The 27,635-nt window shown below is 37.9% G+C and overlaps 1 protein-coding gene across 3 annotated transcripts in view; it reads right to left on the reverse strand.

Moving 5' to 3' along the window:
* ZNF608 (zinc finger protein 608) overlaps positions 1-27,635 on the reverse strand; it is an 84,495-nt gene that overhangs the window by 25,029 nt on the left and 31,831 nt on the right. For all 3 annotated transcript variants that reach the window (XM_039733134.1, XM_039733135.1, XM_039733136.1), the window contains exon 3: positions 22,715-22,970. In XM_039733134.1, coding sequence (XP_039589068.1) covers positions 22,715-22,970 — 256 coding nt within the window. The remainder of the gene's footprint in view (positions 1-22,714; positions 22,971-27,635) is intronic.

Raw genomic sequence — 27,635 nt, forward strand, 5'->3', positions numbered from 1 at the left:
AGAAAGCTGTTCCTCAAGACTGTGCGCAGGCGCATGGGGCTTCTGCTGAAGTAAAATAGACAATGAAGGTTAGGAAGCATGAAATGACAGCCTTCTTTGCTTTTCAGGGAACGTAAATTTTATTCACAGAACGTAAATCTCAAAGTCATGGTTTTCAATCTGCATGCATGAACACACAAGATTGATTTCAAGGAGATTTGGAAGTATTTAACTCATTGCTCAGAGATGCAAATCCCATCTTGTACAATCATTATTGTAAAAATAAGAGAAAAAAAGATGGGTGACGTTTCAAGGGCTCTGCCTATACGTTTTCATTTTTTAGATAGTCACAGATCATTAAGCTTCCATTTCAAATATGGACATATCTGTATTGAAGCACCCACATAATGCTGTGTAATTTCTGCATGTATTAGAGCAGCTTAAAACGTTAATGAATAATACAGCTTAAATGAAAGACAATCCTGAATATGTTTGCCACAACATAAGATGCCCATGACTGAACAATCCTGCCTAAATGAGCAGGAAAACATTGTTCAAATGCTTCAATAAACATGGCAGCAGACCTAATGTGGATCTAGTGCTGAAAAATTTTTGGAAATGCAGATATTTTTTGACTTTGGCACATCTGTAGCGGCTCAGAGTGGTTTTCTTATTATTCAGTACCTCTTTCAAGATACTTCACTGCTTATCATAAAACCAGTCAGGTAGAAAAAACTGTTGTTGCTAAATGAAAAATCCCAAACCACAGATTCTTAAATATGGTGTGTCAAGTTAATATATTATACTGTTAAAAAATTCTCTGAAGTACAGCCTTTTCTAACAGAAAACAGATCTATTCTTGTACACAGATGAGCTTCCTCTGTGTCAAAAAACACAAACTGATTCTGTTTAAAACACAGAGGAAACTGGTTAATTTCTATCTCAATAAAATTTATAAAGCAATAAAAACTTTGCAGTACAAGCTGTGTGGTTTGTTTCACTTCCTTTCACACAAATTAATAAGGAAAATCCTTCCCTTCATTCTGTTATGCAGACTTGTGCTGGAGAGCACACCATTCACTGACCAAAAGCCCCAAGGGCCTAATTCTGATTTCCACACCTCACCTGCTACTTCTTCATAAGTTTTGACAAAAAACATTTTCATTTCCCATCTTTGTGATGACAGTGGTAAACTCAATCACCACTACACTGTGAGTACTTAGTAATGCAGTATAATGGGGGGAGGGGAGAAGGAAAGAAATGTCATGTCTGAACTAGAGTCATATTAGCATTATCCTTCACTCTATTTATGATACTGAAAAAAATCAACAAATTTGAATTTTTGCAACCCCTGCCTCGTAGCAAGAGGGAGGGGGAAATGAACTGAATGCCTGAAAATATATGCCTGTAACAGCAGGAGCAGAAAAGACTGATAAAGACTTTATATACAGCATTTAGTCAGATTAAGTATAACTCCTCACTCCATGTTTTATTGTCATTTATGTTCTTTCTGGCCACACAAAGAAAGCTGCATCTGACAGGCCACAAAAGCAAGACTTCTGGCAGTGTTTTGTTCTTTCTCTTCAAATCCTCTGATGCATTAGTTTTCAGATCTCTCTCCTATTATAAAACTACAGCTCACTCCTTACATGATCGTCCTTGTCAGAACAACTTCCACTCAGACAGCAGCTAATCCACTACAGCTAATGGTTTCTGTCAGGATGGAAGCAAGGGAAATGATGCCATCATTTACTACATGGAATAATCTGCATATCTCAAATGGACCTCCTCTTTCATGAAATGCCAGTGTGATATGTCAAATCCTAAAAAAATCTACCTCACTCAGTCCTAACCTGTGAATGGGGTTTTATAAGTACATTTAGCCAATACATTTTTTTCTTATACCCCTGGAGACTGTGGGGGTTCAATGGGGTAGATATTCACCCTCCTACTGGCTGGGAGACAACTGCATGGTAAGACTGCTCTTCTCCTCTTGGCTATCCACACTATTCATATAGTCAGGATCTTTCAACTCAGCTACCACCTTATGAAGAGGAGTCTTGTATTTCAGAATTCAAGGTTTCCTGAAGAGATGGTAATCACCCACCATAAAAAGTTTAACAAGGGAAAGTTCTGGATTCTGCAACTGGGACAGGACAACCCGGGATATACAGACAGACTGGGGAATGACAGGCTAGACAGAAGAAATGAATGCAGGAAGGGCCTTGCATCTGGGAGTCCTGGTCAATGGCAAGTTGAACATGAGCCTATGGTGCATTGGCACCCCAGGAGGGCCCCGTGCCCTGGGAGCATCAGGCACAGCATCACAGCCGGGCAAGGGAGGGGATTGTCCTGCTCTGCTCTGCACTGGGGCAGCCTCACCTCGAGTGCTGGGGGCAGTTCTGGTGCCACAACACAACAAAGACATTGAGCTGTTAGAGAGTGTCCAGAGGAGGGTAACAAGGATGGTGCAGGGCCTTGGGGTGAAGCCGTGTGAGGAGTGGCTGAGGTCCCTTGGTCTGTTCAACCTGGAGAAGTGGAGACTGAGGGGAGACCTCACTGCAGCTACAACTTCCTTGTGAGAGGAAGAGGAGGGGCAGACACTGATCTCTGCTCTGTGGTGGCAGTGACAGGACCTCATGGAATGAGGAACAACATGGAAGTTGTTTCAGGGGAGGTTTAAGTTCAGTATTAGAAAAAATGTTAATTTGCCCAAAGATTGGTTGGGCACTGGAACAGGCTCCCCAGGGAGGAGGTCATAGCACCAACCCTGACAGAGTTCAAGAAATATTTGGACAATGCTCTCAGGCATGTGGTGTGATTCTTGGGGTGTCCTGCACAAAGCCAGGAGTTGGACTTGATGGTCCTTCTGGGTCCCTTCCAACTCAGCATATTTTATGACTTTATGAAGATGACCCTCTGAAATCACAAAAATAATCAGCAAAAAATTGATTTTTTTTGTTCCCTTATGCTTCCTGTGCAATATTCACCAGCAGATTAAGGCCACTTAAAAGAAAGGATAAAGTACAATCTCTCAGATTCAGGGCATTTCATTAGGTAAAAAGCCAGCACTGACAAAGGAAGGGTGACAATGGGGAAAAAAAAGTGAGACCTCCATATGTCTCCACCCATGAGCTCCCTGTTGATGAACTGCATTTCTGGGAAGTAGACAAGCAAATGCAGTAACAACAGATGCCACAACAAGAAGTTTGTAACACTTCAGGAGGGTGTGAAAGGAATGACAGTTGGCTGCCTTTTTCAAATCTCCGGCAAAAGCCTCTCTCCTCACCCAGAAGGCAGCCAAGGCTGTGGCACCTTTTCCTCACAGTTTCACTGTGTTCAGAGGTTCTCTCAATGATCTTTGAGTATTTTATTCAAATAATTACTTAGAGGCTGCATTTCTTCTCACAGACTTTCTCCTGTGACAGAGACAGAGAAGTGTACTAGACATCAATGTAAGGCCACGCATTTGTTTCAACTGTTTAGGGACACAAGAATATAGACATCTTTTGCCTCTTTTGGGAGCTGAACAAAATTAGGACTGGTGTCCACTGGTAAAGGGTGTTTTCTCCTGGAAGACCTTTCCAGTTCTGGTTGAAAATCTTCTATAAATGTCATTTTGTGAAAGAAAATTACACTTATCTATGAAAACTCTAAGGAAGGAAGAAACTTGCCTTTGAAAAAAGGGACACTGAAAATTTGAAGACTGCAGATTTAATAACAAGGACGGATATATTCTTGTTAACAAAGATTTGAAACTACATAAAATGGCTACCAGACTATTAAAAAAAAAAAAAACCTAAAATACCAGGATTTTAATGTGTTCATGGAATACATTTGTAGAGGGTTTATCTTTTTCCCTTCATCAATCATATTAGAAACAGCCCCAATCCAGTTAGCATCTTACTTTTCAGAAGCCTTATTTCATTTTGCACGGGCCCATGCACAATCAGAAACATTTACTTTTCAGTAGGAAACCTTCTGAGGATAGACATACAAAAAACTGCTTAGTGAACTGAACCAGATTCCAAGGAAGAAGGCTGGAGGACACACAAGAGCTACACCAAAAGAAATCCACATCAAGTTATTGTGATCTCTTACCAGCTGAGGATTGGTAGGCTGGTAGAAAGCTACTACCTTTACCCTTCATTTGGATGTTTTTAAAACAACAGAATTCAATTGAAAAACTCTCTAGGGCAAAGATTTGCTGTTGCCTAAAAGATGCATTCTAACTTTCCTGTAAGATTTGCAAGGTTATCTTACTTTGAGCTTCTGTCCTCAGAAAATGCCTTTTTTCCCCTTGATAAAACTGCCAAGTGACTAAGAACTATTTCTAAGAACACCAGAATCTGCATTTGATCCATTAGAAATGCAAACTTGACCAAAGAGTACATAAGTACTACATGCAGGTTGTTTACATTCACAGGACCCTGAAGAAATAAGCACACTCATGAAACAATCTGTATTTCATAAATATTAATTCCACAACTATTCCTTTCAAAAATTTTAATGTACTTTTTCTGAAATTTTTTATTATTTTTAATCACTTCTAGACTAGTCCAAAGACTTGACTCTACTTCAGACAAAAAAAGACAAAAGGCAAATCTGGTAAATTTGAAAAACTGGCAACTAGAAGTAAAACATCCTTAAACCAAAAGACTGCAAAGTGATTATCTCAGTAGCTAGACTAAGGTAGTTCAGAAACTATTCCATGTAAAATTACATCCACTGAGTTTATTTCAAGTATTTTTAAATTTCACAAGTCAACAACCAATGTTTCAGAAAATTAAGACCTATTTTTTCCTCTGCCTTTCTTAAGGGGTTTAATATACCCACTCACAGTATCTTTGGGAATTGCTGAAAATAAGCCCCTAGACCTCCAAGGATAGGGGACTGTACTGTACAGAAGACTGTCAGAAACACTGAGAAAGTAAAAAGATAATTTATTCTCTCCAATATTTAACCATCACATGGCAGTGATGTCATGGCTTGCCTCAGTCAAAGAAGAACACTTCTAGTAAGATTTAAGCCAATTTTGATCTTTGTGTTTGAAAGCAAAGCCATTTCATAAAGAACCTTCCAAATTTATCTGGATTTCAGAGATTCACAATGATCATAACAATCATTGAGACATAAAGGATTAAATTGTATCTAGACTCTAAACAGCTTTAAACTTATTTTCTGACTCTGCATTTCACCTGTCCTGCCTAGAGAATGTAGCAGGCACAAGCAAAAGTTATGTGCTTATTGCTTAAAGATGTTTTTTTTCTTAAAGGTCTTTGCAATGGGAGATTAATAAATTGTCTGCCTACATGATTAGAGAAGTATGAGGCTTTATTTTGGTGTCTGTGAGATAACATCCTCTTTCTTTTAGAGACTGGACAGAGAGAAATGTAAAGTATTTGTAAGATAGTTGCTCACTGCTAAGGAGATTCCTGTTAGATAACAAAATGTCTAATGACCTAATGACTGCTCTTTGACAAAACTATATGGCTGACCAACTGAGAAATTAATGAGATACTCAGACTTCCTAAAATTTCAGGAGTATAAAGGAAGATTATGGAAAAAAAAACCCTAATGAAGGATTAATCAAAGAGAACATTAGTGGTTGTCTTAGGTAGCAATGCAAGATGTGGCTGGGGATGTCTATTCTATTACCATTTGTTAGAGGTGGAGCAGTTAACTTCTGTTAATTGGGCAGTTTTCTTTATCTCTTCCACAACCAATCATCCCTCCAGAAAATATGAGTCTCACTGCCTGGCTGATAAAATTACATCATCCCATTGTGAAATGCTCCACCTAGGGGGAGGAGCCAAGCATTCCTACCCGGATATAATCTGAGATTTGGAACACCAGAGCAGGCTTTTCCCATTGGATTCCTATAGGAAGACAAGGCCCATCTGCACCACCACTGGACCTTCAGAGGAAAACTCCAGCCTTCCACAGGATCACTGCTTCAACAGATCCACACCTGTCACTGCAGGAGGACTGCAGCCACAATTCCAACTGAACTGCTACCAACACCCTGGCCAATAGGGTGTCAGATTGTATTCTGACTCCGTCAGTGCTGCTTTGTATTACTGCATTTTTTGTGTGTGGTTTTTTTTTTTTTTCCTAAAAAAGAACTGCTATTCCTTCTCTTTGCCTGAGAGTCCCTTAATTTCAAAATTATAATAATTTGGAGGGACGGGGTTTACATTTTCTATTTCAAGAGGCCTCTGTGTTCCTTAGCAGACACCTGTCTTTTCAAATGAAAACAGTGGTAATGCTCACTATTACTCTTTTTCTGTTACAGGCAAATCACCTACAAGGAAAACAACACAACACTAAAAAAACATTAAATCTATTACCATTGGATGGTAGGAAGAATGAGAAAAGTGAGAAGACTAAGAGTGAAACTCTGTCTCTTGAAGGCTGTTTGCCAACTGTCTTATGGACAGCATAAATAAAACAGATCTGGCCATGTCTTTGAGACCTTGAGGGGCTGTTTTTTTCAGCTCTCTCCAAGCAAAACTCAGCATACAACCAATAACACTTGAAGAAACGAACAAAAATGCTAATGAAGAACGGAATGTTTTAGTGCTAGAAAACATTCCATTGAAAATAGTTTGATAAACTGAAGAAGAGCGGTATATCCTCATTACTCTCCCAGCTGAAACCAATGGGAGATTAGTGTTTATTTACGTGCCTCCCTCAGCCTTGATGGCATTCTTGTATCTCAGTATGCTGTACTATGTTTACAACACTGCCTTTGCTCACTCCTCCTAATACAGCCTTGAAAGATTATGTTGCAAAACACAAAGGTTACTGGAGAAGCATCCTTCAAAATGATCAGGTATTTACTAGCTAGGTACTGGTATGAAAAATTAAAGCTGAAGCCAAGCACAGAGGTAACTTCCCAGCAAAGAGTACCTGCACTCACTCTTTATACTTCCTTTAGCTGTATGGATTCAACAGTTGGTCTTCATTAGGCTGTCCATAAGAGAATTGTTCTCTGTTTCATATTTGGTTCCCATGAGCCCTTGATTAATAGCTGTCTGCTATAATTTATATATAGTCCTCGTTTAGGCAGAACAATTTCCTTTTTATGGCCTTTAAAAATATTTCACTAATGCTGTTCAACTAATTTTTAATCTAAGGGGAAAAAAAGAGGAAGGTGACACACCACGTCCTGATTTCCTAGGAAATCTCCATGTGAGAAGCAAAAAAAACCCAAACCAAAATAATACAATAAAATAAAAACCCAAAATGAAAACTAGACCCAAAAGTATTCTGCTCTCATAATTTGACTACAGAGCAAAGAGAACTTCAGGAGTTGCCCAGTCCACCCCACTCCTACTTCTGAAGCAGTATCAGCATCTATCCTAAAAAATGTTCATATAGGTTTTTCTTTAATGGAAGACTCCACAAGTTGCTACAAAACCTACTCCACAGCCTTATTATCCTTGCTGTATCTCTCTCGTCAATACTTAAGATCATTGTTTCCTGTCCTTTCTACCATGGTCACAAAGAGCAGACCAACCTGTGATAAAAAAAAATCTCATCCAGCTTAATATCCTCTTCAAACCAATGAGAAAAACCCAACAAAATCCCCCAAAACAACAAAAAACCCAGACATGAAAAAAAAACCCCTAAAAAATCCTATGCCAATAAATACTGTTTTATATTTTCTAACCTATGCTGTGAGGTTGTATTCCAGCCTTTTCCAGTCAAGATTTGAGTTTGAATAGAGCTGAGGGCAAAACGAAACTTATTAAATCCTGTGATTAGGAACGTAATGATATTTACTAGTCGATTTCCACCAAACCATAAATCCACTGTGGCTGACCCAGGCATTCTGTCATAAACACTTTATGCTACAGCAGCAGTTAAGTATTACATATTTTCCAAAAAGTATTTCAAGTAATGTGTGTGGAGAGGAGGGGTGTTTTTAAGGACCAACTAGGAAAGACTATTTTGCATTGCTTGTAATAGAAACCTCTTGTGAGGTCTTCTAAAACAACAATTCAGCAAAAAGTGAATGTGAAGCCAGAGACAGCCCCTATAAGCCCCTTTTTTTTACTTTTTTTTTCTTTTTTTCTTTTAAGGCAGCTTTCAATGAATCCATTTTAAATGTTTCTCATTCCCCTTCCCCAGTTATTCTCATATAAAAACTCTGCCTCCCAACCTTTTCTCTTTTGAAATTTGGTAACCATAGTTTCTGTGTCCTGCTGAGACTTGCTATGTAGAGCTGTATTATACCTGCTATTTAGCTCCTGATAGCAGTGTTTCTGTTGCAATTTATGAGAAATGTCAGTTGAAGGCAGAAAGTATTGTACACACTATATTTTCCCAGCTGGATATCTCCGTGAGCAGAAAGCAAAAACATGAATACACATGCACCATACATTTGGGGGAGGGTAGGAAGGCGACTGCAGGGGAAAAAAGGCTGCAGGTTAGACGTGATGTTGGGTGGTCTAAAGAAAATGAGCTTGTCAATGGTAAGGTACATCTAATATTATTAGAGAACACTGTGTTTTTAACACAGTCCTTGGTGCTATAGCACCAATACAAAGATCCCACTGTTGACTCCACAGATGCCTTTTTCCCTTGCACACGGGAGTTGTACTGTGGCGTTTTGAAAATGGTCACATTCAACTATCTGCTTCTCTGACTCAGAGCTGTAGGTTCTTGTGTAACATTTAGCACAAGGACATTTTAATCCTGAATACAGTTTAGGCACTTGAACAGTATTTATACCTGAGGGTGTTTTGAGGTCTCCCCAGAGAAAAATGAAAACCAAGTCACCAAGCACAGGAAATACAGTTGTGTCTCATCATGTTCTTCAGTAGTACTTTACTTACTACAGTGGCAGTGATATCATATAGCAATATGTTCCCTTGGGAAGGTGTCTTTCCTGGATAACAATGATAGCAATTTTCATGCTGCTTCATCGCACTGACAGCTGAAGGTGGTAGACTTCACAAGAGAGGAACTGAAGTCCAGTTCAGCAAAGAGTAGGGATTAAAGCAAAATGTTGGCTCTGTCTCCCAAAGACATGATGTAAAAATAATTTTTTCTTCATCAGGAAGCATTGAAGATTACAGTAGAAAGTATACACCAGAGCTTGCTATTCTTCAAGCACCGCTTCTCTGAAGATCAGCACTTCATGGCCATGACATTTCCTTGAGACTGTACTGTATTAAACCAAAGGTTTTCAGGCAAATAGTTTTAAAAATCCCATAATTTATACATACTTCACAGTCCACAATGTACAGAAACATGAATCTGCTAGTAAGGAACTGCTCTGGAAGCAAAAATCACCAGTAAAGAAGGGGCAAATTATTAGAGCAGCAAAATCATTCATTATGGAGCACATGTTGCTCAAACAGTCTACATGACTTCTTAAACTTTTGTCACTATCAACTAGCTGCCAAATCTGCCATTAATCTCTGTCATTGCCCAGATCACCTCCTCCATGAGAAGCACAGAACTGAAAACAATGAAAATCCCAAGTCTACTGAAGTTAAAATACTCACAGTTGAACTGAGGATAGATCCAATTACAATTTAAATAACAACGTTAAATTCTTTGAAGGAAAGGCCTTGTGATCTCAAAGATCCAAATGCTGAGTGAGCAGTAAAAAAACTCAGTTCTTAAAATTTCCATGGAAAAATGACAAAAAAAAAAAGACTATGACCCAGGCTGTCAATCATGTGCATAAATTTCTTTTAAATTTTTTACTGTTAAATGTAGCTCTCTTGGTGTGTAATTAGTGGCTACATCATCATCAATACCAGAGTTAATAAAAACTTTAGTAACTTTTGTTTGCAGGTTGTTCTGGTGAGGAGGTGCCAAGAGTAGCATGAAGTGGTGAGGGACAGGCCAAAAGTGAAACATGGGTTGTATTCTTTTTCTTTCTCCCTTGCAACTTTAAATTTAGGATATCCAAGTTTTAATCACCTCACACTTGGTTATTACTACAGATTTTGAAAATATGAATGTCTTGTTAATTTCAAATACAAAACAGTGCAAGGTCAAATGCTATTAAAAATCTCATTTGGGCAGAATTACAAGCCCCATGCCTTTTGAATGGCAAAGAAAACCAATAAAATTGTACTGAACTGCAGTTCAAATTTCTATCATTTTTTAATTCTTTCTCAGGAGAGCTGTGAATGAACGATGCTTTGAAAAGTGCTTTAGCCTTTGACAGTCTATGAAGTTTGCTGATGTCACATTTCCTAATTGACACAACACAGGGTCTGCGTGGCACACTGCTACAACATTTGTTTTACAAGTGCACGTTTCACAGGAAGCCAGTGATTAATTTCCCAAAGACTTACAGGCATACATTTCTAAAAAGGGAAAAATAAAACTGTTACATATCCATACAAATCAAAATTTACAGAACCATGGCAGCTAGCCAGCAAAACCACTCCAGGTCTGCTTCCCCATCTGTTTGGCCTGTTAGCTGAAAGACAATAAAATCAAATTGCTCCTTCTGTAACTAATTCTCAGAACTCCCAAAAAAACACAACTTCCATGACACAATTTTAATAACTCAGAACGCCTTACAACAATCAGTAAACCTTGCAAGCACTGTATAATGTAGACACAATAGTTCAGAAAGGGGTACTGAGACAAGGAGAGCTCAATCCTCCCCAGGGCTGAAAAGGTGCCATGCCAAGCCACTACTGCTGGTCACCAGAGTGACCTCTTGACCCTTCCAGTAAACAGTGCCCTCCAGCAGACCAACGTGGCCAAATCCTGGTATTGGGAATGCTACACCCTCCTGTACATCAGCACCTGCCCGCTGCTTGAGGGTCTGGACCTTGAAACAGGGAAGGTGGAAATAAATGTGTGTCAAATGGTAGAAGAAATGGCAGGAAGAAATAAATGTGTGTCAGCTCCTTGGTCACCTGCAATCACAACTTTAATGTAAATGAAGCTAGTGCTGGCTTACCCAGGTCTGTGAACTTGCTGGCACTGGGAGCAGGCCCAATCCCGGCAGCTGCCTCTGTTAAACGGGAGGCAACTTACACAGATCAACTGGCTGAGCAGCTGAGGTCAACAACGCCCTCAGCTATTTGTCTGCTGGAGCCCTGACAAGTGATTTTCATTTTATGGCAATGTACCATGTCAAAATCATTACTTTTTCCTTTTAATCTTTAATTTATAAATTAAAAACCCGTCGTAAAAACTTGCACAGCTTCTTTCTGTCTACCACTGGAATGGTATACAGTAATTAATATACTACAGGTTTCTACTTCACAGATTAAAAAATAATTTGACTAGGAGCACTTTCAACAGCTGCCCATAAATCAGCCCACTCTCAAGAGTTCAACTCAAGAGTTATTGTGTCTATTGTGCATCTTAAGGTTCAAAGAGAGATTATTCATGCATTCATTCATAGCCAAGAATGTATCCCAGCAATGAAATTTACCCTTCAAAGCTGACCCAAGCTTAACCACTGGATTGACTAAATAATTTAATTGCTCAATGATGTGCTACATCCCTTTACTGAAGACTGTAGTTTTAGTGAATTGAGCTAGTTTTGAACCACTGGTATATTAATGGCACATATTCCAAAAGTGTAAGCAGCTGCTGCCCACCAACAATGCCAAACTGAATAATAGGAATGCAAACAAATCTCCTGGTGCACAGTTAGCTTTTTTTGCAGTAGTTAAAAATTGTAGTGTTACAAAATTACTTCTGTGAAAGAAAGAGGCAGAAAATAGATGAAAGCAAAGCTGTTATTTACAGAGAGCCTCTAATAGCTGAGTAATGTTGCCAGTGCAAGAACATTAGTTCTGTCACCTCCTTTTCATACCCCACAATTTATTTTCCATTCTGCTTAAAAGGGTTTCTGCCACTCGATGCAATGATGAAAAGAACAGCCAGTGTTCTTCTCTCATACTACAAAGTCAAAACTGCTGGAATAACTTCTCCTCACCTGTTAGAGTAAACTATCTGGTGCCGCTAATTCAGTCAACATTCCAGCCCTCTCCTAGCCACATTAAGCCAATGCATCTAGACTGAAGATTAAGGGGAAAGGAGACAATTACATTGTGTTACTGCCGAAGATGCAAGGACTCTAAATCTCCTTGAAGCTGAAAACAAATTAGCAGCTTTGCCCACATCAAGCTGTCTGTTCAAATGGAGGTTTCTTTTCACAACAGCATCACTAACTGTGCTTCTCAAAGATAACGCTTTGGGGATACAAAAACATTTTCTCTAAGTTATTTCCTGTCATTTGCTTGTCTAGACCAACAGAATCATTTGTAATGCAATCACCACCTACTGCCTTGAAGCAAAACCAACTCCTGCCCCTCAAGAGTCCCTCTTCCTGCTCATTTATACTAATTTCATGTGGCACTTGTGTGGGCAGAATCAAAGTAAAAAGAAATGGCATTTGCCTATCCATTCATATTTCATATGAAAATGCATCAGTTACTAAATCTGGACCTCTGTGCTGCCTTTAATCTTTATCTGAGGGAGATATGGATTGTCAGTTCTTGCAGAAGAACCTTCAGTTCATCAGTATATGAACTCAAATCACTAAAATTAATAATAAATTCAAATAAATCAATAATATTAAATAAATTACTAAAATGTTAAACAAATTCACCCCCACTGTCAACAGGAAGGTGTTTGCAGGGGAGGTGCAGTCATTCAAAACCCATCTCAAGTCAGGTGGCACCTACAGCTTCCCTGTTCAGCAAGTGGCAGTATCTTGGCACAACCACACAGTGGCTGGGGCTGGAAGAAAGAAGGTTCAAGGAAACCAGTCTGTCCAGCTTTTGGGATACATAAATCCCATCTCCCCTGCCCCCCAGTAAAAAAAACCAACAAAACACCCCAAAAAACAAAACAAAAAAAAAAAACCCAAACAAACAAACAAAAAAAAAACACAAAAAAACCCACAAAAAAACCCCAACCCCCCCCAAAACCACCAAAAACCCCAAAAACAAACAAACAAAAAAACCACAACAAAACAAACAAACCCCAAAACACAACAAAAAAAACCAAAACAAAAAAACCCCACCAAAAACCCATCACCACCACCAACAGAAATATATATATATGTATGTATCTTCAGCAACACTTTCACCACCAACACTGCTGCCACTTTTTCTCCCACCCCGAAGTGTGTTTGGACATTTTCCCAGACAAATCTGCTTTTAAACAACCTTGACTATGCAGTTTAATGAAAAATAAACTTCTATGTATGTTTCAGACCCCAGATTTTTCACTCCCATCTTAAGTAACCCGCACCCTGAAAGAAATGGGGCCCAGGTGGGGTTTGCAAAAAATTGATAAAGTTGAAAAATGTCAGATATTAGATATTGTCAAAGGACTACATTATTTTTCTATTGAATAGTCACGTGTGTTTAAAAATACTGATTTTTTAATTTTTATAAGAATAAAAAGGAAAGTTTTTTTCTTTCTTTCAGACAATAACAGAAAAATTAAAGACTTTTTCAAATGTCTTCAAACTATGTGGGGATGCCATTCTCTCCAGCATTCAACAAAAGTAATCTGATTTTCATTAAAGGAATGAACATTAGTAGCATCTATTGGCCTTCTGTCTAGTTATATCACTTCTAAATAAAGATGTCTGGCTGGAAACTGCTGGAATGCAGAAGCTGGTTTTTTGTTTTGGTTTGGGTTTTTTTAACTTTTTTAATTGCTCAGTCTTGTAACCAGTGGTTATTCCTAGTCTGAAGCTATATGAATTCTATCAACAGCTAGCGATTCTTCTGGATGAAATTGGCCTGGATGCAGACAAACTTGTACTGCTTTCACTGTCAAAAGTGAGAGTAACATTTGAACAAAATTCCTCAATATTAATTCATTGCAAGATTTTCTCCACAGAACCTACAGTCTTAACTTTTAGGACTTTCAGAAAATTGTGGAGAATAAACTAGAAAGTAAGCTTCTTTTTAAAATCTGTAACACACTATAAGTCATACTCTGCTAAAAGCTGACATCAGTTTCTCTCTTCCCTAAGGAAAACAGCTCTTTTAGTGAAACCTGAGACTCTTCTTACTGTTTCTAAATCCCAGCTAGAGCGGGTCACATAGCCTCAGGGCTTTCAAAGATCCACAAAAGCCAGCTCAATATGAATGCAAGGTTAAGAACTACGGGTTCGGTCACTGCAGGGGAAAGTAAACAGGCAGTAAAACATAATTACTTGCTTCAACCGACTTAAATGAAGAAGTTTTAAGTGATGAGGACCCGCCCCCCCCCCCCCCCCCCCCCCGATTAATTGAAAATTGATTTGTAACTACCCCCGCTTGAAACTGATTTTCCACAACACTTATCCTCAGTGAAAGGGACTGGCAACAGAATTGCCATCTCCTGACAATTAATATCAGTTCCATTTTATTAACGGAGATCGTTATACTGTTAGCTAAATTACTACAGAAATAGCAAATAACCTCATCTTCCTCTAACACTCAAACAGAAACAACAAAACTCAAACAAAACAAAATAATTTAAATGCACAAAGTACTGATCACTGATCCAAATGAAGGCCTAGTAAACATCCCAAATAAATTTAACTGACATCTTAAAACAGAAGGAAAGGAAAAAAGTAGGGGAAAATAAGGTTCTTAAGGCTTTTCTTAAATATTCTTCTTTATTCTGATTAAATCTTTAACAAGGATGGTAAAAATAATCTGCCCTTAAAAAATTAATTATACAGTCTTTTATTTCCATAGTTATATCCCCTTTAGGTTCTATTAAGATTTAAATTTACAGCTAGTATACTCAAACCAGTGCTAATTTTGATGGATGTGTGTTTTGCTTTAGTTGATACTCCTTAAAAAAAACAAAACAACAACAGGAACAACAAAACAACAACAAAATAAAACGAACCCCAAAAACCCAAATTGAAGCAAAATGCTCTAATACTGGTTTTTTGTTTTTCATCCCAGATGTTTCTAGGGAATTTTATTACTCTAAATTTCATAGCACTTGGGGATATAAAATTGATGAACTTCAATTGTGCTTTCCATTGCAACACCTGCTTTTGTAAATCCAGACCTACTTTTTCAGACTAAATCAAGACAGCTATTTCCCTTGAGCTTTTCATTTTTATATATATTCTTTTTCTTCTCCTTCACCCTCTTCTTTTCAACCTTTGTGTTTCCTGTCTTCCTCTTCTAGAACAAAAACATAAGCAGTAATCTTTTATTAACCCTGAAGGTCAAAGGGCTCTTCACTGTTCAAAATTTTTTATTGAGCTTTTCCTTCTGCTTTTTGGATTGCTACTCATCACCAAAAATTCCAGATTAGTAGCTAGTTACTACTACATCAGTAGCAACTAGAAAGAATTACAAAGATGCCTCAGGATACCAAAATGCAAGTGCCTACTGTTTCTTTAAAAAATGAAAAGCTGCTTGTTAGGCCAGCCACTAATCTGATACTGGAAAATTAGTCCCGATGCCAAAAGCAGCTTTTCATGATATAGCCTCAAACAGTGGAGAAAAGGGATTATTTTCTAAATTTATATTAATCTGTATTAGTAAAAACATACAGTCCTATCAACCAAGAGAACCTCTCATTCACCACTGCACAAGATTAGAGCCGATTAGGAGTGTAGCAAAACTGGAATACAACAGCTTGTCCTAACTATTTAAACTATGTAAAAAATTAATTCTAACCGAGAGAACATCTTTAAATAAGTAGGTTAATCCCTGAAGCACACCAGCTAAAGATGCCATTACAGTTGTGCTTTCATTCCCTACTCCAGCGGTATTTATTTAGTAAGGAAACACTTGGATGCACACACACTTGATTAGCAGTCATCTCTCCCCCTGCTATCTACAGATCCAAACACGGCATGTTCCAAGTATTTTGTACTGGAACAGTCTCACTTCTAAGCAATCTGCTGCTACTGAGATTTTGCTTTTGAGCAATAAATGTTCAAAACTGTTGCTTTTCTTTAAGCAGCTCCTTCAGTGTTCATAACCTCACTGCTTGAGCAGGCTCAGTTTCACATTCAAATAGCTCCAAGCAAATGTTTCCAATCTCAATTATCCTCCTTCCTTTTTCTAGGCACCCTCCCTGCCCCCATATGCTTGTTTGTAAAAGGGATAATTTTCTATGTATGTACAAGCAGCGCAGGGAGTCTTCCTCTGCAGGAGTCTGGCAATATGCAGTTTTATGTAAGCACTGTCTGGAATTTGTTAAGTTTTTTCATTCTCTGCTTTGGGTTATACCAAGAGAATTACACCCAGATTCTCACTCAGTTGGAAAATGTGGCATTTGCCAGGTCCCTTTAAATAAGCTGCCTGTTAGTACCCAGGGTAGATAAGACACTTCTGATGTTTTTGGTCAGTTATTGGGACTGCATTGTGGCTACACTTTGCTTAACATTACATCAGTATATTAAGAGTGGACCAACAAGAGAAGCACTAGGCAGTACAGAAACCACACGTTCCTCCATGCAACAGAGGCATACAGCCTCTGTAAACAAATCTGTAGGACTAGCACTGGCTAGAGCCTGTGGGGTGTTTATGTTCAAGGAGGAATGCTGACATTTAAACACCAAATTTAACATTTAACAGCACAAATTTCCTAAGTGCTTCTCTTCCAGTGTTGGTCTGCAGTCTTCAAAAATCTGAAGCAATGGTACTGGGAAGAAATGGAAAGGGTGATGAGCTAGCATTTCTCTGCTCCACTTAGAAAGCCTGGAAATTAACAAAGGTTCTGCTTTTACCTCATTTTTTTTCTTTTTACACCTCTTCACCAATCTGTGGTGCTTTACATCACCTAATCAAACAGCTTCAAACTTAAATTTGTGTTTATATGAATGACTAATTGATTTTTTTGGGAAAAGGAGCTCTTTGCAACAGAATCAAAATTAAAACTCAAGAAAGTCAAAAACATCTTCCATCTCCCTTCCTCTGCCAGCAGGGACCATCCATAACCTATTTTGAATTTCTGCTTCACTGATGTTTATACTGACATGATTTATGTACTGTTTGCTGAGAACAAAGAGCCTGCAAAGGTTTGGTTATTGTGACCCAGCTGATTCAGGGCAACTCACTGAAGCAACATCACAACCATGTGCACCTGGTTCATAAAGTCAGTCCCAATGGTTTAAAACCAATTGAGAGGCTTCTGTGGATACTCTAAAATTACTATTTTCTTCATTTATTTTAGATGAAAATGTCATAAAACAGGCTACCAGTAGTAGGCACTCCTTGGCTCTAACATTGGCCAGCACTCTGTTTCAAGGAAGTTCACAATGAACACTGTAGAAGCAAGTTAGATGACAGTGCCAGAATTTATGTCCCTAAACAAGTGCATACTCTGATAAGGTCAGGCAAACAGCTGAGATGATCAAAATGGCCCCTTCAGACATTATAAATCTTGGTTTAACTACAGCTAAATCCATCCTGTAGTCTGAATCCTACAACTCTTAAAACTTGTTTCAGACAGTCTGTGTACATCCCAGATTCCTTCTGTAAAGTAGGTAGAGCTCCCACAAACCACAGACATTTTTATGCAAGACTGTGGCTTTCCATTGTGAGATGCAGAGCATATCTCTTCTGCTACAAGTTTCTATGTAACACATAATACGTGTCAGACGCCAAGTGCCTGAGATAATACAATGAGACAGCTGGAAGTCTATTAAAAATCACATATTTTAGGCTTCCTTAAATCCACTGGTTTAATGGGTCTGGCATCACATACAGTAGAAAGAGCAAAAATTAAACATAGTATGTAAAAATATAAATACATGTAAAGACTTTTCCTTGACAGATGGCATTTTGATAGTGGGTGATGTTCATACTGGGTCAGCAGACGGCCCATGCAGCAGGAGAAAACAAGTGGATTTTACGTGTTCTGTTAATGTAGCTAGCCCAACACCCTACTTATCTCCACAGACCGCTTCTCTGTAGCGTGGACATGACAAAGCCTGATTTTTGAGCAGTAGTTCTCTTTATGCTTCTGTCATATAAATAGACAATTCTGAATAAAGTATGGTGGTTAACAATACCCAACACCTGTTCCCAGCAAGTCAATGGTCTACATCACACAGAAATGTAAATGCACCCAGTATAAAAGCCAACCTGTTCTTTACAACTGTATCACTTAGTTTAATAAAGCATATGGCCTCTCCCAATAAGCCTTGCTTGAGTTCAAGACAAAAGTGTGATTTAACATGTTTCTCTAAATTTCTATGAATTGTTGTAAAGTTCTTTGATTAAAAATCTCCAATTTCCACATTTGTTTAGTTAGATATTTGACATGGCTTTTACCATTACAAGTTTCATTGTTTGATCATGCCTCTGTATTTGTGAAAGTAAGTTGTTAAACCACAAAAATTGCTAACAGGAATAACAGACAGCCAGACTACTCATTCTTCTAATTTTATTTCTGTTGACACATACACACCCTTACTTACACACACATGTACAAACACATATCTAAACAAAGATATTTAAAACAGACTGTTGTTTTAAAGTAGGCTTTGCAAAACTAAGACCACATAGTAAGGCAGAGAAGAATCCACATCAGCTCTTGTGCAATAGACAACATTTTCAAAACAAACTATGCATATTAGTTGCAAAAGTGGCAGGCTGGAAAACCGTATACACAACAGACACCAGCATGCTTCTTTGTCATCTAAGCCGTCTCCTTTCTACTAAATTTCTCTAAAAATTTTGCAAAATACTGTCAGAACTGATGCTATGACAAATTTGGAACACCCTAGAAATTATCCCATCAGTTTCTGAGATCCAGCAGCTTCCCGTTTCTTCTATTTGGCAACCAGTCTCAGGTTATAAAGACCAACAATCTAACACCGATTAAAAAACACAACTCATTTGTTACTGTACATTATTTGTTACTGTACAACAGCAGGTTGCACCTGTTCTGCACAAAGAGGAAGAATGTCACCACATGTAGACAGCTTGTTCTGCACACAAAGGCAGCAAGGGCTGTCTCCTACGCAGTTTTCAGGAAAAGAAGACATCATACTGGTTCCCACCTAAAGGCAGACTCTACTACTAGATGCAGAACCAAAACCAGAACGTGACCCAGAGCAACTGCGTGTGAGAAGCTGAACAAAAACGGGAGTTCTCAGCAATTCAGAAAGTTGGTTGGTGGTTTCCCTTTTTTTCTGGGTCATTTTTATTTCCTCCAGGCAGTAAGAAGCAATTATTGCTCACTTAGAAATTGTTTTCCCAGAAGATAATCACACAATTTAGCAAGTACCTGATTCAAGATAAACTTTTTTCTCAGGATAGCAATAGAGACTTTTAGCAGCTGTTTCCCAGAACATCAGAATAACAAACCAAACCAAAACACATACTCGAGTTAACGCTACCAAGCTGCTCTCTGTGAGGGACCAGATAGCTTCTAGTGTCAAATATCCACATCAGCTGCCAGTTTCAGGTTGACTTATCCACATAATAATTTCTCTTTCCTCTCCCACAGGATAGCCTCAGACAGTTCCTTCAGTGCTCTGTTTCACAGCCATTACCACCACTTTGGACACACTTCCAAGTTATATCTGAACAAGGCTGTTATGCAGATGACAATGCCTATGGCATTCATACTAGCAATTAAACACTACACAGCATAGTGTAGCAACAGAGAAATGCCCATGTGAAAACCTTGTGATAACTCAGTCAATTTAAGAGTAACCACCTATGGTTGGTTACCATCCCCTGTAATTAAACATCACAGACTTCAGATGCCAGCTGCCCTCTACACCTCTAAAGATTAAAACTCTCTGGGGAAAATGGTTTGTCTGATTTATTAAATCAAGTCAACTAAATAAAGTGGTGTGGAAGTAATGAAAAGAGCTGTAACAATGCTCTTTTTGATCTTTCAGAATTTTGTCTGAAATCCAGCATTGCTTTCCTCCCTTGCCCCCACCCTTGAAGTGATTATCTTAAAAATATAACTCAAGACTGAACATCATCCTTTTTCTGACCTCAAAGAACAAATGCAACAAAATGTGACAACTTGCTCAACATCTATAAAAGAAAACTGGTTACTTCAGACAGCTTCATAACAGGAATTCTCAGTATATACCTTCTCTTTTATATATCTTCTCTTTTATGATGTATGTTTTACATTTATGCTAATAATGAGTTCTGCATAAACTGTTTGATTTTATCTTTCTCCACTCAGGCTACTATTCTTGTTGTAATAACTGTGATTCACCACATCCTTTCTGTATTTGCATTCCCACCACTAGTTGCTGCAGCACACAAAGGCTGCTCAGCAGCACATTTGGTACGAGTATGCAGCCAGCCTACAAGCCTATCCTTATCACATCACAACTCATTTTACAGAGTGGCTAAACTAGATACAAAATAATTCAAATATCTCAAAACACAAGCCAGGATTAGAAATGCTCATACCTTCCTTAGTTTCTTCAAATTGTTTTATGTTAAGAAGCTAGGGGATATATATATATATAGACAGCCAGAAAAATGTCTGTTTGCATGGGTGTTTTTATTTACTTTTGGAAAGCGGTAAAGGGAGTGAAAACTAAAGAAACATACGAACATCACAAAAAAAATTTTGTATGTCAGCATGAATGTCCAGATGGTTTTAGATCTTCCTAGTTACAAAGACTTTGGTTAAAGTAAGGTGGATTACCACCAGCTCAGAAAATGGTGGGTTCTGCCCTAAAGTCAAAATCAGAACTTGAGAAAATGAGTATCCAATAATATTTTTTTTTCTATTAAAGGTAAAAAGAAGACCCATCTGTATGCTGTATCCTAGAATTTGGCAGAAATGGCCCCATGCAAGCTTTTATATAGCTGCTTTCATGAACATGACATAAAGTTTGAAAACATGTACATATATGTGTGCTCCAAATATCAAAATTTAATTAAAATGCAAAAATCATCATTAGGAACTTAATAAATTTTTCTTAATACAGTGTTGATTGTGGACTCTGGGATAAACCAGTCAAATTTGTATTATTTTCTTCAGTCAGCAGGGTCTGAAACACTCAAACAGAGCATGGTACAAACCACACAATATGATATCATATCATCTATCTTCAGTCTTTTAATCTACACTCTTAACTATATTTCTAGAGTATTTTAGAATCCCATTTTATCTATATTTGTAGTCACTCATAGCTCTAGTGTTCACAAAGAGTGTTTGTAAAGCTATGAAAACAGGCACAATCATAACAGTTTCAAACATGCCATCACTGAATTGAGTTGTTTCAGAAAATTGTTTTAGACAAAACTAGGAAAAGGCTAAGGGAGTTCATTTCCATTAACTAACAAGAGTTTTTAAACCATTAGAGTGCTGAGATACTGGTAAATGGAATGTCACCCTGACCAGAATGCAATTTTTTAAAATACTTCATTTCTGGTGCCAAACCTTTCGCAAGGAAGGCCTCTTAAATTCAGTGGGGGTCAGAAGTTTAGTTTATTCAGCAAGAATAACACTATTAACAGCTACTGCTCTTTCATGTCAACACAGTTAACACCCACACATTCCAACTCCGGTTAATACAGGCCAGTCAAAAAAGATTGGAGTTGCTAAGGGCAGTCATCTCTGCAGGGATATTTTAAACCAGAATTTATACTGTGCTTTAAAAACAATCTAAAAGGATCAATCTACCTTATGAATCTGCTGTAGACATACACAGAGAGAAAGATGGATGGATGAAAGCATATAAAAGCAAGTAAATCTGACTCTCTCTATTGATTTTTGAGAGGACAGCGTAGAGCACTTTGGTGAGGTCTTATATATCACTGCAAAGGACGAAATGCCATTGTGCATACGGTCTGAACCATGTCAGGATTTATCATGAAGCGCTGCATCGCCGTATTCTGTCATTATATCATTTTGTAAATAATCACGTTTTCACTATTGAGGGAGGTAGATCACTAAAAATTAAATAATCCTCAAAAGAAAGGTTTTCACACAGCTATAAATGAAAACATCTGCTATTATTAAATGAAAAATTGCAGAAGTTTTAGTGTACACATGCAGTATTTTTAGCAGGAAAAAGCTGGTATTTTAATAATGGGCTTTTGAAATCCAAAATGGAAAAATCTGCATATCACAGCATAATTTTCTTCGTACTTTGTTCTAAATCATAGCAAATCATAGCAAATCAACGTTTAGTGCTCCCCAAAGCTCTCCAGCACTCCTACTTGGACAAATGTCTTCAAAGGATATTAAAGAAATCAATCTGGTTTTGATAGCACTTCTTCACCACATGGAATGCTTTTCTTCAAGGCTGAAAGCTTTCCTCTTAAAGTATATTTTAGATAACCAAAAAGCAAAAATAATCATATAAAATTTAATTTTTGCAGGGTCTCTGGGGCCTCTATTGTTATGTAATCGTGGCATTTCTTATCAGCTGAAATATTCAGCTAAGTTTTCATCTAAACTATTCATATATCCATTCCCATTACAAAAATACCCCCTCATGATGCACATTTAAACAGGACATTTATGCTATTTTATTAGCAATTTCTTCATGTGTTTTTCTTATTATAGCAAGAGGAAGCAATTCTATTATTAGCTGGCGTTACATGGTAGGTCATTTGGAAAACACAGCTGCTTTAAATAATAAAAAGACCTGCCATTTGTTTTTAAAATAAAAGCTCACTAGCTGAACTGTGAAGCTGTGACTGTCATAGCTTGGTGTCCCAACAGATTAGCAAGCCTTTAGCTAGCACCCAGGCAGACACAGCATATACCCCCTTGCTGGCATAGCTCAGAGACAAACCTAATTGAAAAAGCAATTTACCTTCTTCAGTTTCATGCCACACAATTCCTTCCAAGTTCACGCTGGTCCCAGGCTCACAGGGTCCAAGGCATTCGGGTTCTGTTACTACTCCAACCTCGCAAGTATTTACACCCACTGAACGTGTCCGTACCAAAAGCTGCTCGACTGGTGCTGCAATATTGGATGAAGATGGGGAAAAGTAGGAAGGCAGAATCTGAGGTGTGATACTGCTGGAAATCGGAGGTGGAGGTGCAGGCACTGTAAACAGGGGATCAACCTGAAAACAACAGACAAACTTACTATAGTGGTGCTGTGAAAGTTTAAAAAATAAAAATAAAATAAAATGCATAAATATTTTTTTAAAAGTAATAGAAAGTCCAGTTTGCCAAGACTGCATTTCTTTATGTAGGGATTTGGTGTATCACAGGTAATTTCAGTCTTATAAGTTCAAATTTTTTGGCGTTAGCCCAAATGCTGCCCGTGAAAAATTAAGTACAAAAATATCTATCATACATGCAACAAGGCAACTTGCCAAGTTTCTACTAGAGTATTCCCTTTTGTCATAGACAAAAGTATGAAATAATAATAAATTTTTAAAACAAGGATTAAGTTTATTTTTTTCTTGGCAATGACAGAGACTGATTTGTGGATGGAAATCAATTTTGTGAACACAGAACTTCATTTTCTATTTACAGAAAAAAATTTATAAAGACAGGTACAAAGACACAAATGCTATTATTTCATGTATATCATAGAAAAATCAGTAATTGGAACAATTCTAGTATCCATATGGCAGCAAATACAATCTTTTGTCATCCAATCATTTAAATTACATTAGGATGACCCACCTAATACCTTCCAGATAACATTTAGATCTTTCTACTTGGAATAAGAGAGAGGACTTTTATAAGAATTGAGCCAAACCATCTAATTTCTCAGGGTTTCCAAAATGCATATTTAGAAGAATGCATCTTGCTGGACAATCAGTCTGAACACGAGACAATTCACAGAGACAATATCAACATATGAACTGAAGAAGTTATCTCTCCCACATGACTTCCAATCTACTCAGGAGCAGATTTTCTGTATGAAGATTAGGTTGAAGGTCGTCAATATTTCACTCTGGCTCTAAGGTCCCTTGTCCTATAAAAGACAGCTAGATAAGGATATGAGTGTGCCCAGTCAACTAGTTAAACCACCTGGAACTCATATTCATTTTGCCCATTTGATCACAGATACCATGCAAAGAAATCGCTCTTCAACCTATTTAATAGCTGCTTTTTAGCTGCATTGAAATAGAGGATCACATGTCATCATGACTATGCTGTTTTTAATTTTGGACCTCATGAAGACTCAGCAGAAAAGATATAATGACATCATCTAGGTTTTGCTCAAATGTATATTAACACAGATCAAAGTTGATTTTCCTTCTTGTAAAGCAAAATGAGGATCAAAAAAAAGTACAGACTAAAAGGTATTACACATGTATCATAGATCAGCTCACTTCATCAGATGGACACTTTGTAATGAGAACATAAAATGACAAATTGGGAAGAACTTTTTAAAAATTGTAACAATTGTTACCATTGGCCTTTGTAACAATTCTGGGGGTTTTAGCTTTATTCATAGAAGCAAACTAAGCGACAAGGCTTTTAATCATGTGTGAAAGCCTTATGTATGCTAAATTATTCTCAATAACTTTGTTAAAATGTTTTGCATGATCTTTGTATGACCAGCCTAGAATCTGATCTCAATTACATTAGAATTAAGCAGGAGAGGGGAAGGACCTATAACCACAGTCTTCTCCAAAGTATTCTTCATCTAAAGGGGACTCTTTTTATTGAGAATGAAATCTTCAGGTTAGAGGTAAGTAAAAAAGCAATCAAACAAACCCAATAAACCAAACAAAAAACAGAACAAACAAACAAAACAAAAAAACAAATTTTTTTTAAAACCACAAACAAACAACCACAAAAAAACCCACAACACCAAAACCAAAGCAAAACATAAATACTGAAAGCATTCTAAAGAAGTAAAACCCTAATAATAAACAGTAGAATTTTGATGGTAAAGCAGAGTTCCTGTGGTATAGAACAATGCACTCAAGTAATGATGTATTTATTCTTCTCTCTCTGACAATAGAGTTGCAGAGTTAAAGCACAGGCAGAAAGCTTTGCAGAGCAGACTTGAATGCACACAGGAAAGTCAAATACCAACTGACCCCCAGCAGCAGCTGTTACTTGCAGTATCTAATAGCACACATCACACAAAACCACAACTTTGGATGCTGTGCGTGGGGAGACACTGATCCTGCTCTCTGCAGCTCCTGCTGCCCGATGCCAAGTAGAGGCACATGTTTGGATGGCACGGAGCCCCTCTCTGGCACCGGCTGTGTAACGGTGCTCTGTCAGTGAAACTGTGTCAGTGTGTGCCCCCGCATCATTTAGGAGCTCTTAACATACCTTACTTCAAACCAGGAGAGAACTGGGGTGAGTGACTGGCAGGTAAATCTAGCCTAGCACTTAGGAAAAGCTAAACCACATCCCATTATAAACCCAAAACATGCTGATGAATGGCCTGTTTGATAGTTTATATGGTGTTCTGTAAAGCTGTGTAAAACCTCCTATACATATGCAATATCATACTTCCATAAAAGAGTTATCACAAAACCAGAGGAAAAAAAATCCTAAGTGTTTTCTGTGGTCATAGTAAACTAGCCAAAGTTTTAAATGTTTTTAGGCTAAATTGACAGATGTGTTTTCTGTTTTTGACTATTATAAACAGTGAGGGGGAGCTAACGAAAGCATGGATCTGACAGTGTATCCTATTAAGTTCTTTGTTACAAATATTTGTGCTCAGTTCTGATTTATTTAGACCTGCTAATAAATGCTCATGTTTTCCACTAGAAACGTTCACTCAGGACAAGGCCAAATAGGGGCGGGTGCTTGCACTAAATGGGGCCATTTCTCTGTGAATAAAACCCTAAACCTTTGGCTGAGAATGAAGTGGACACTTACTGTCTCTGAGATACATGTTCATTGCACAAGTACGGCATTAGCCACAAAAAAAAAAAAAAGCTTAAACCATTGCTCCAGATTTCCATGTTTTAAAATTATCCCATCTTTTTTTGTTTGATAATCATAACAGCACTGCAAAGTGGTGGTTCTTAGAGATCATTGTGGTGACACAATTGTTTTCATGAATTCTCCAAAGGGCACTGATGTAAGCTATTAGAGGCAAAGAGAGGCAGGAAGGCCGCCATCTCCAGTGGAAAAAAAGGCACATAAGACTAACATCTGGTGGTGGCAGTCTGTCAAACTGAGGAAAGTTAATGTCAAGAACAGATGTTCTGCAGTTTCTCACTGTTATTTTTTCGTTATTATTCCCAGGTGTTGGCGCATACTGAGCAGTAGCCTTGCTGTTTATCACACAAGAGATTCCAATATGAGATTGAAAATCTGAATCTGAAGAAGGCTATTTACATAGATGTTCTCTTTAGACACACAATCAAAGGAGTACAAAAAGTCAGAAATATTCAAGCAATACTTTCCTCACCTAATTCCAAGAGCTTTTGAGAGGCTGATTGGTGACAAAGGCTACAAAGCTGCAGTGTTATTCATGGCAGTTTTCCACTGCCTAGTGTTTGATTGTATCAGGGAGCTATGATGCTTAGTAGCAGAAAGCTCACAGAAAATGAAGACCGCCTGCCAAGCAATGTAGTCACTGCTCCTTGGAGCAATCCTTTATCTGAATAGTTACCAAAAAAAAAAAAAAAGGTCTGTTTTGGTGGCTGCATAACATTCATTAGTAGGAGGAAGCACACATGGAAGAGAAAGGAAATAGCATGTTGACAAGAAATAGGCAAGACTTTCTAAAAAGCAAGGTTGCCATTCAGTTGCTCAGGCACTTCACATGCTGGAATCAAGTTCTGTGTATCAAAACTCACCTTCTTGATTTAATGAAGGTGTGTCATTGAAGATCTATCTCAATGATAACATAGATAATATAGTCTACTTATCTAACACCAAATTGGTCTTACACTACTGAAGTGTCATCCACCAGGGGATTTTGAAATGTACATGCCGAAAAAGCCATTTAATCCATCCACCAACACAGCCAGGAGAAAGGCAGAGGAGCAGGTTTCAGGCTAAGTACAAGGTCTTCCCAGAAAGCACCACTTTTTAAATGGTGAACAAAAGAAAAATCTTTCTGTAAGCATTCCCAGTGGGAATGTCTGCCCTAATAGAAAGAATGTGAAAAGAAGATCTGAATCCTATTATAGGATCTAAGTAAAAAACCAAGCCTGGCACTTTGCAAAGCTAAATCCTCCCTCTAGAAGACAGCAACATAAAGACAGAAAGGACTAAGAAATTTCCAGCCTTGAAAATTACACTGACAAGTTCTTTAGAGTTATGAATCAATACATCACAGAATCAGTATGTCTGGAAAGGAAACCAGGAAATAAAGGAATTCAGCCCTATCTGGAAGTTCTGAGCGCTACAAATTGCTTTCTTTAGATTTTATGGTGAAAAGGAGACTAGCTTGTTTATACATAAAGTATACTTCCTCTATCTTAATTTTCTAAAGCAACAGTGACTCCAGAAGACTTCATTGTAATCTCATGCATAGCATCACAAATCAGAAGCAATTTTAATGAAATTAACCTAACTGCTTTGGAAGAGAACAAATACAGGAGAATGTGACATGAGAAAAATGTCTGTGTGCTCAGAAGCACTTCTGCACTTCCAGATAACTCTCCTCATGCTACAGACCTTGTCCCAGAGAATTTACGTATTCAAAACCGAAAGCTATTCCCTCATATTCTACCATGTAACAGGAATTACCACTCTGAAGAATCTCTATTTTGTCTGAAATATCTCAGTTCAGTATTTCTTGCCTGTAAGTCATATCAGAGGCCAACTCAGAAGCATTGTGACATTGT

This window comes from Passer montanus, unplaced genomic scaffold (genome assembly GCF_014805655.1).
Source record: "Passer montanus isolate IOZ18808 unplaced genomic scaffold, ASM1480565v1 scaffold83, whole genome shotgun sequence".
NCBI lineage: Eukaryota > Metazoa > Chordata > Aves > Passeriformes > Passeridae > Passer > Passer montanus.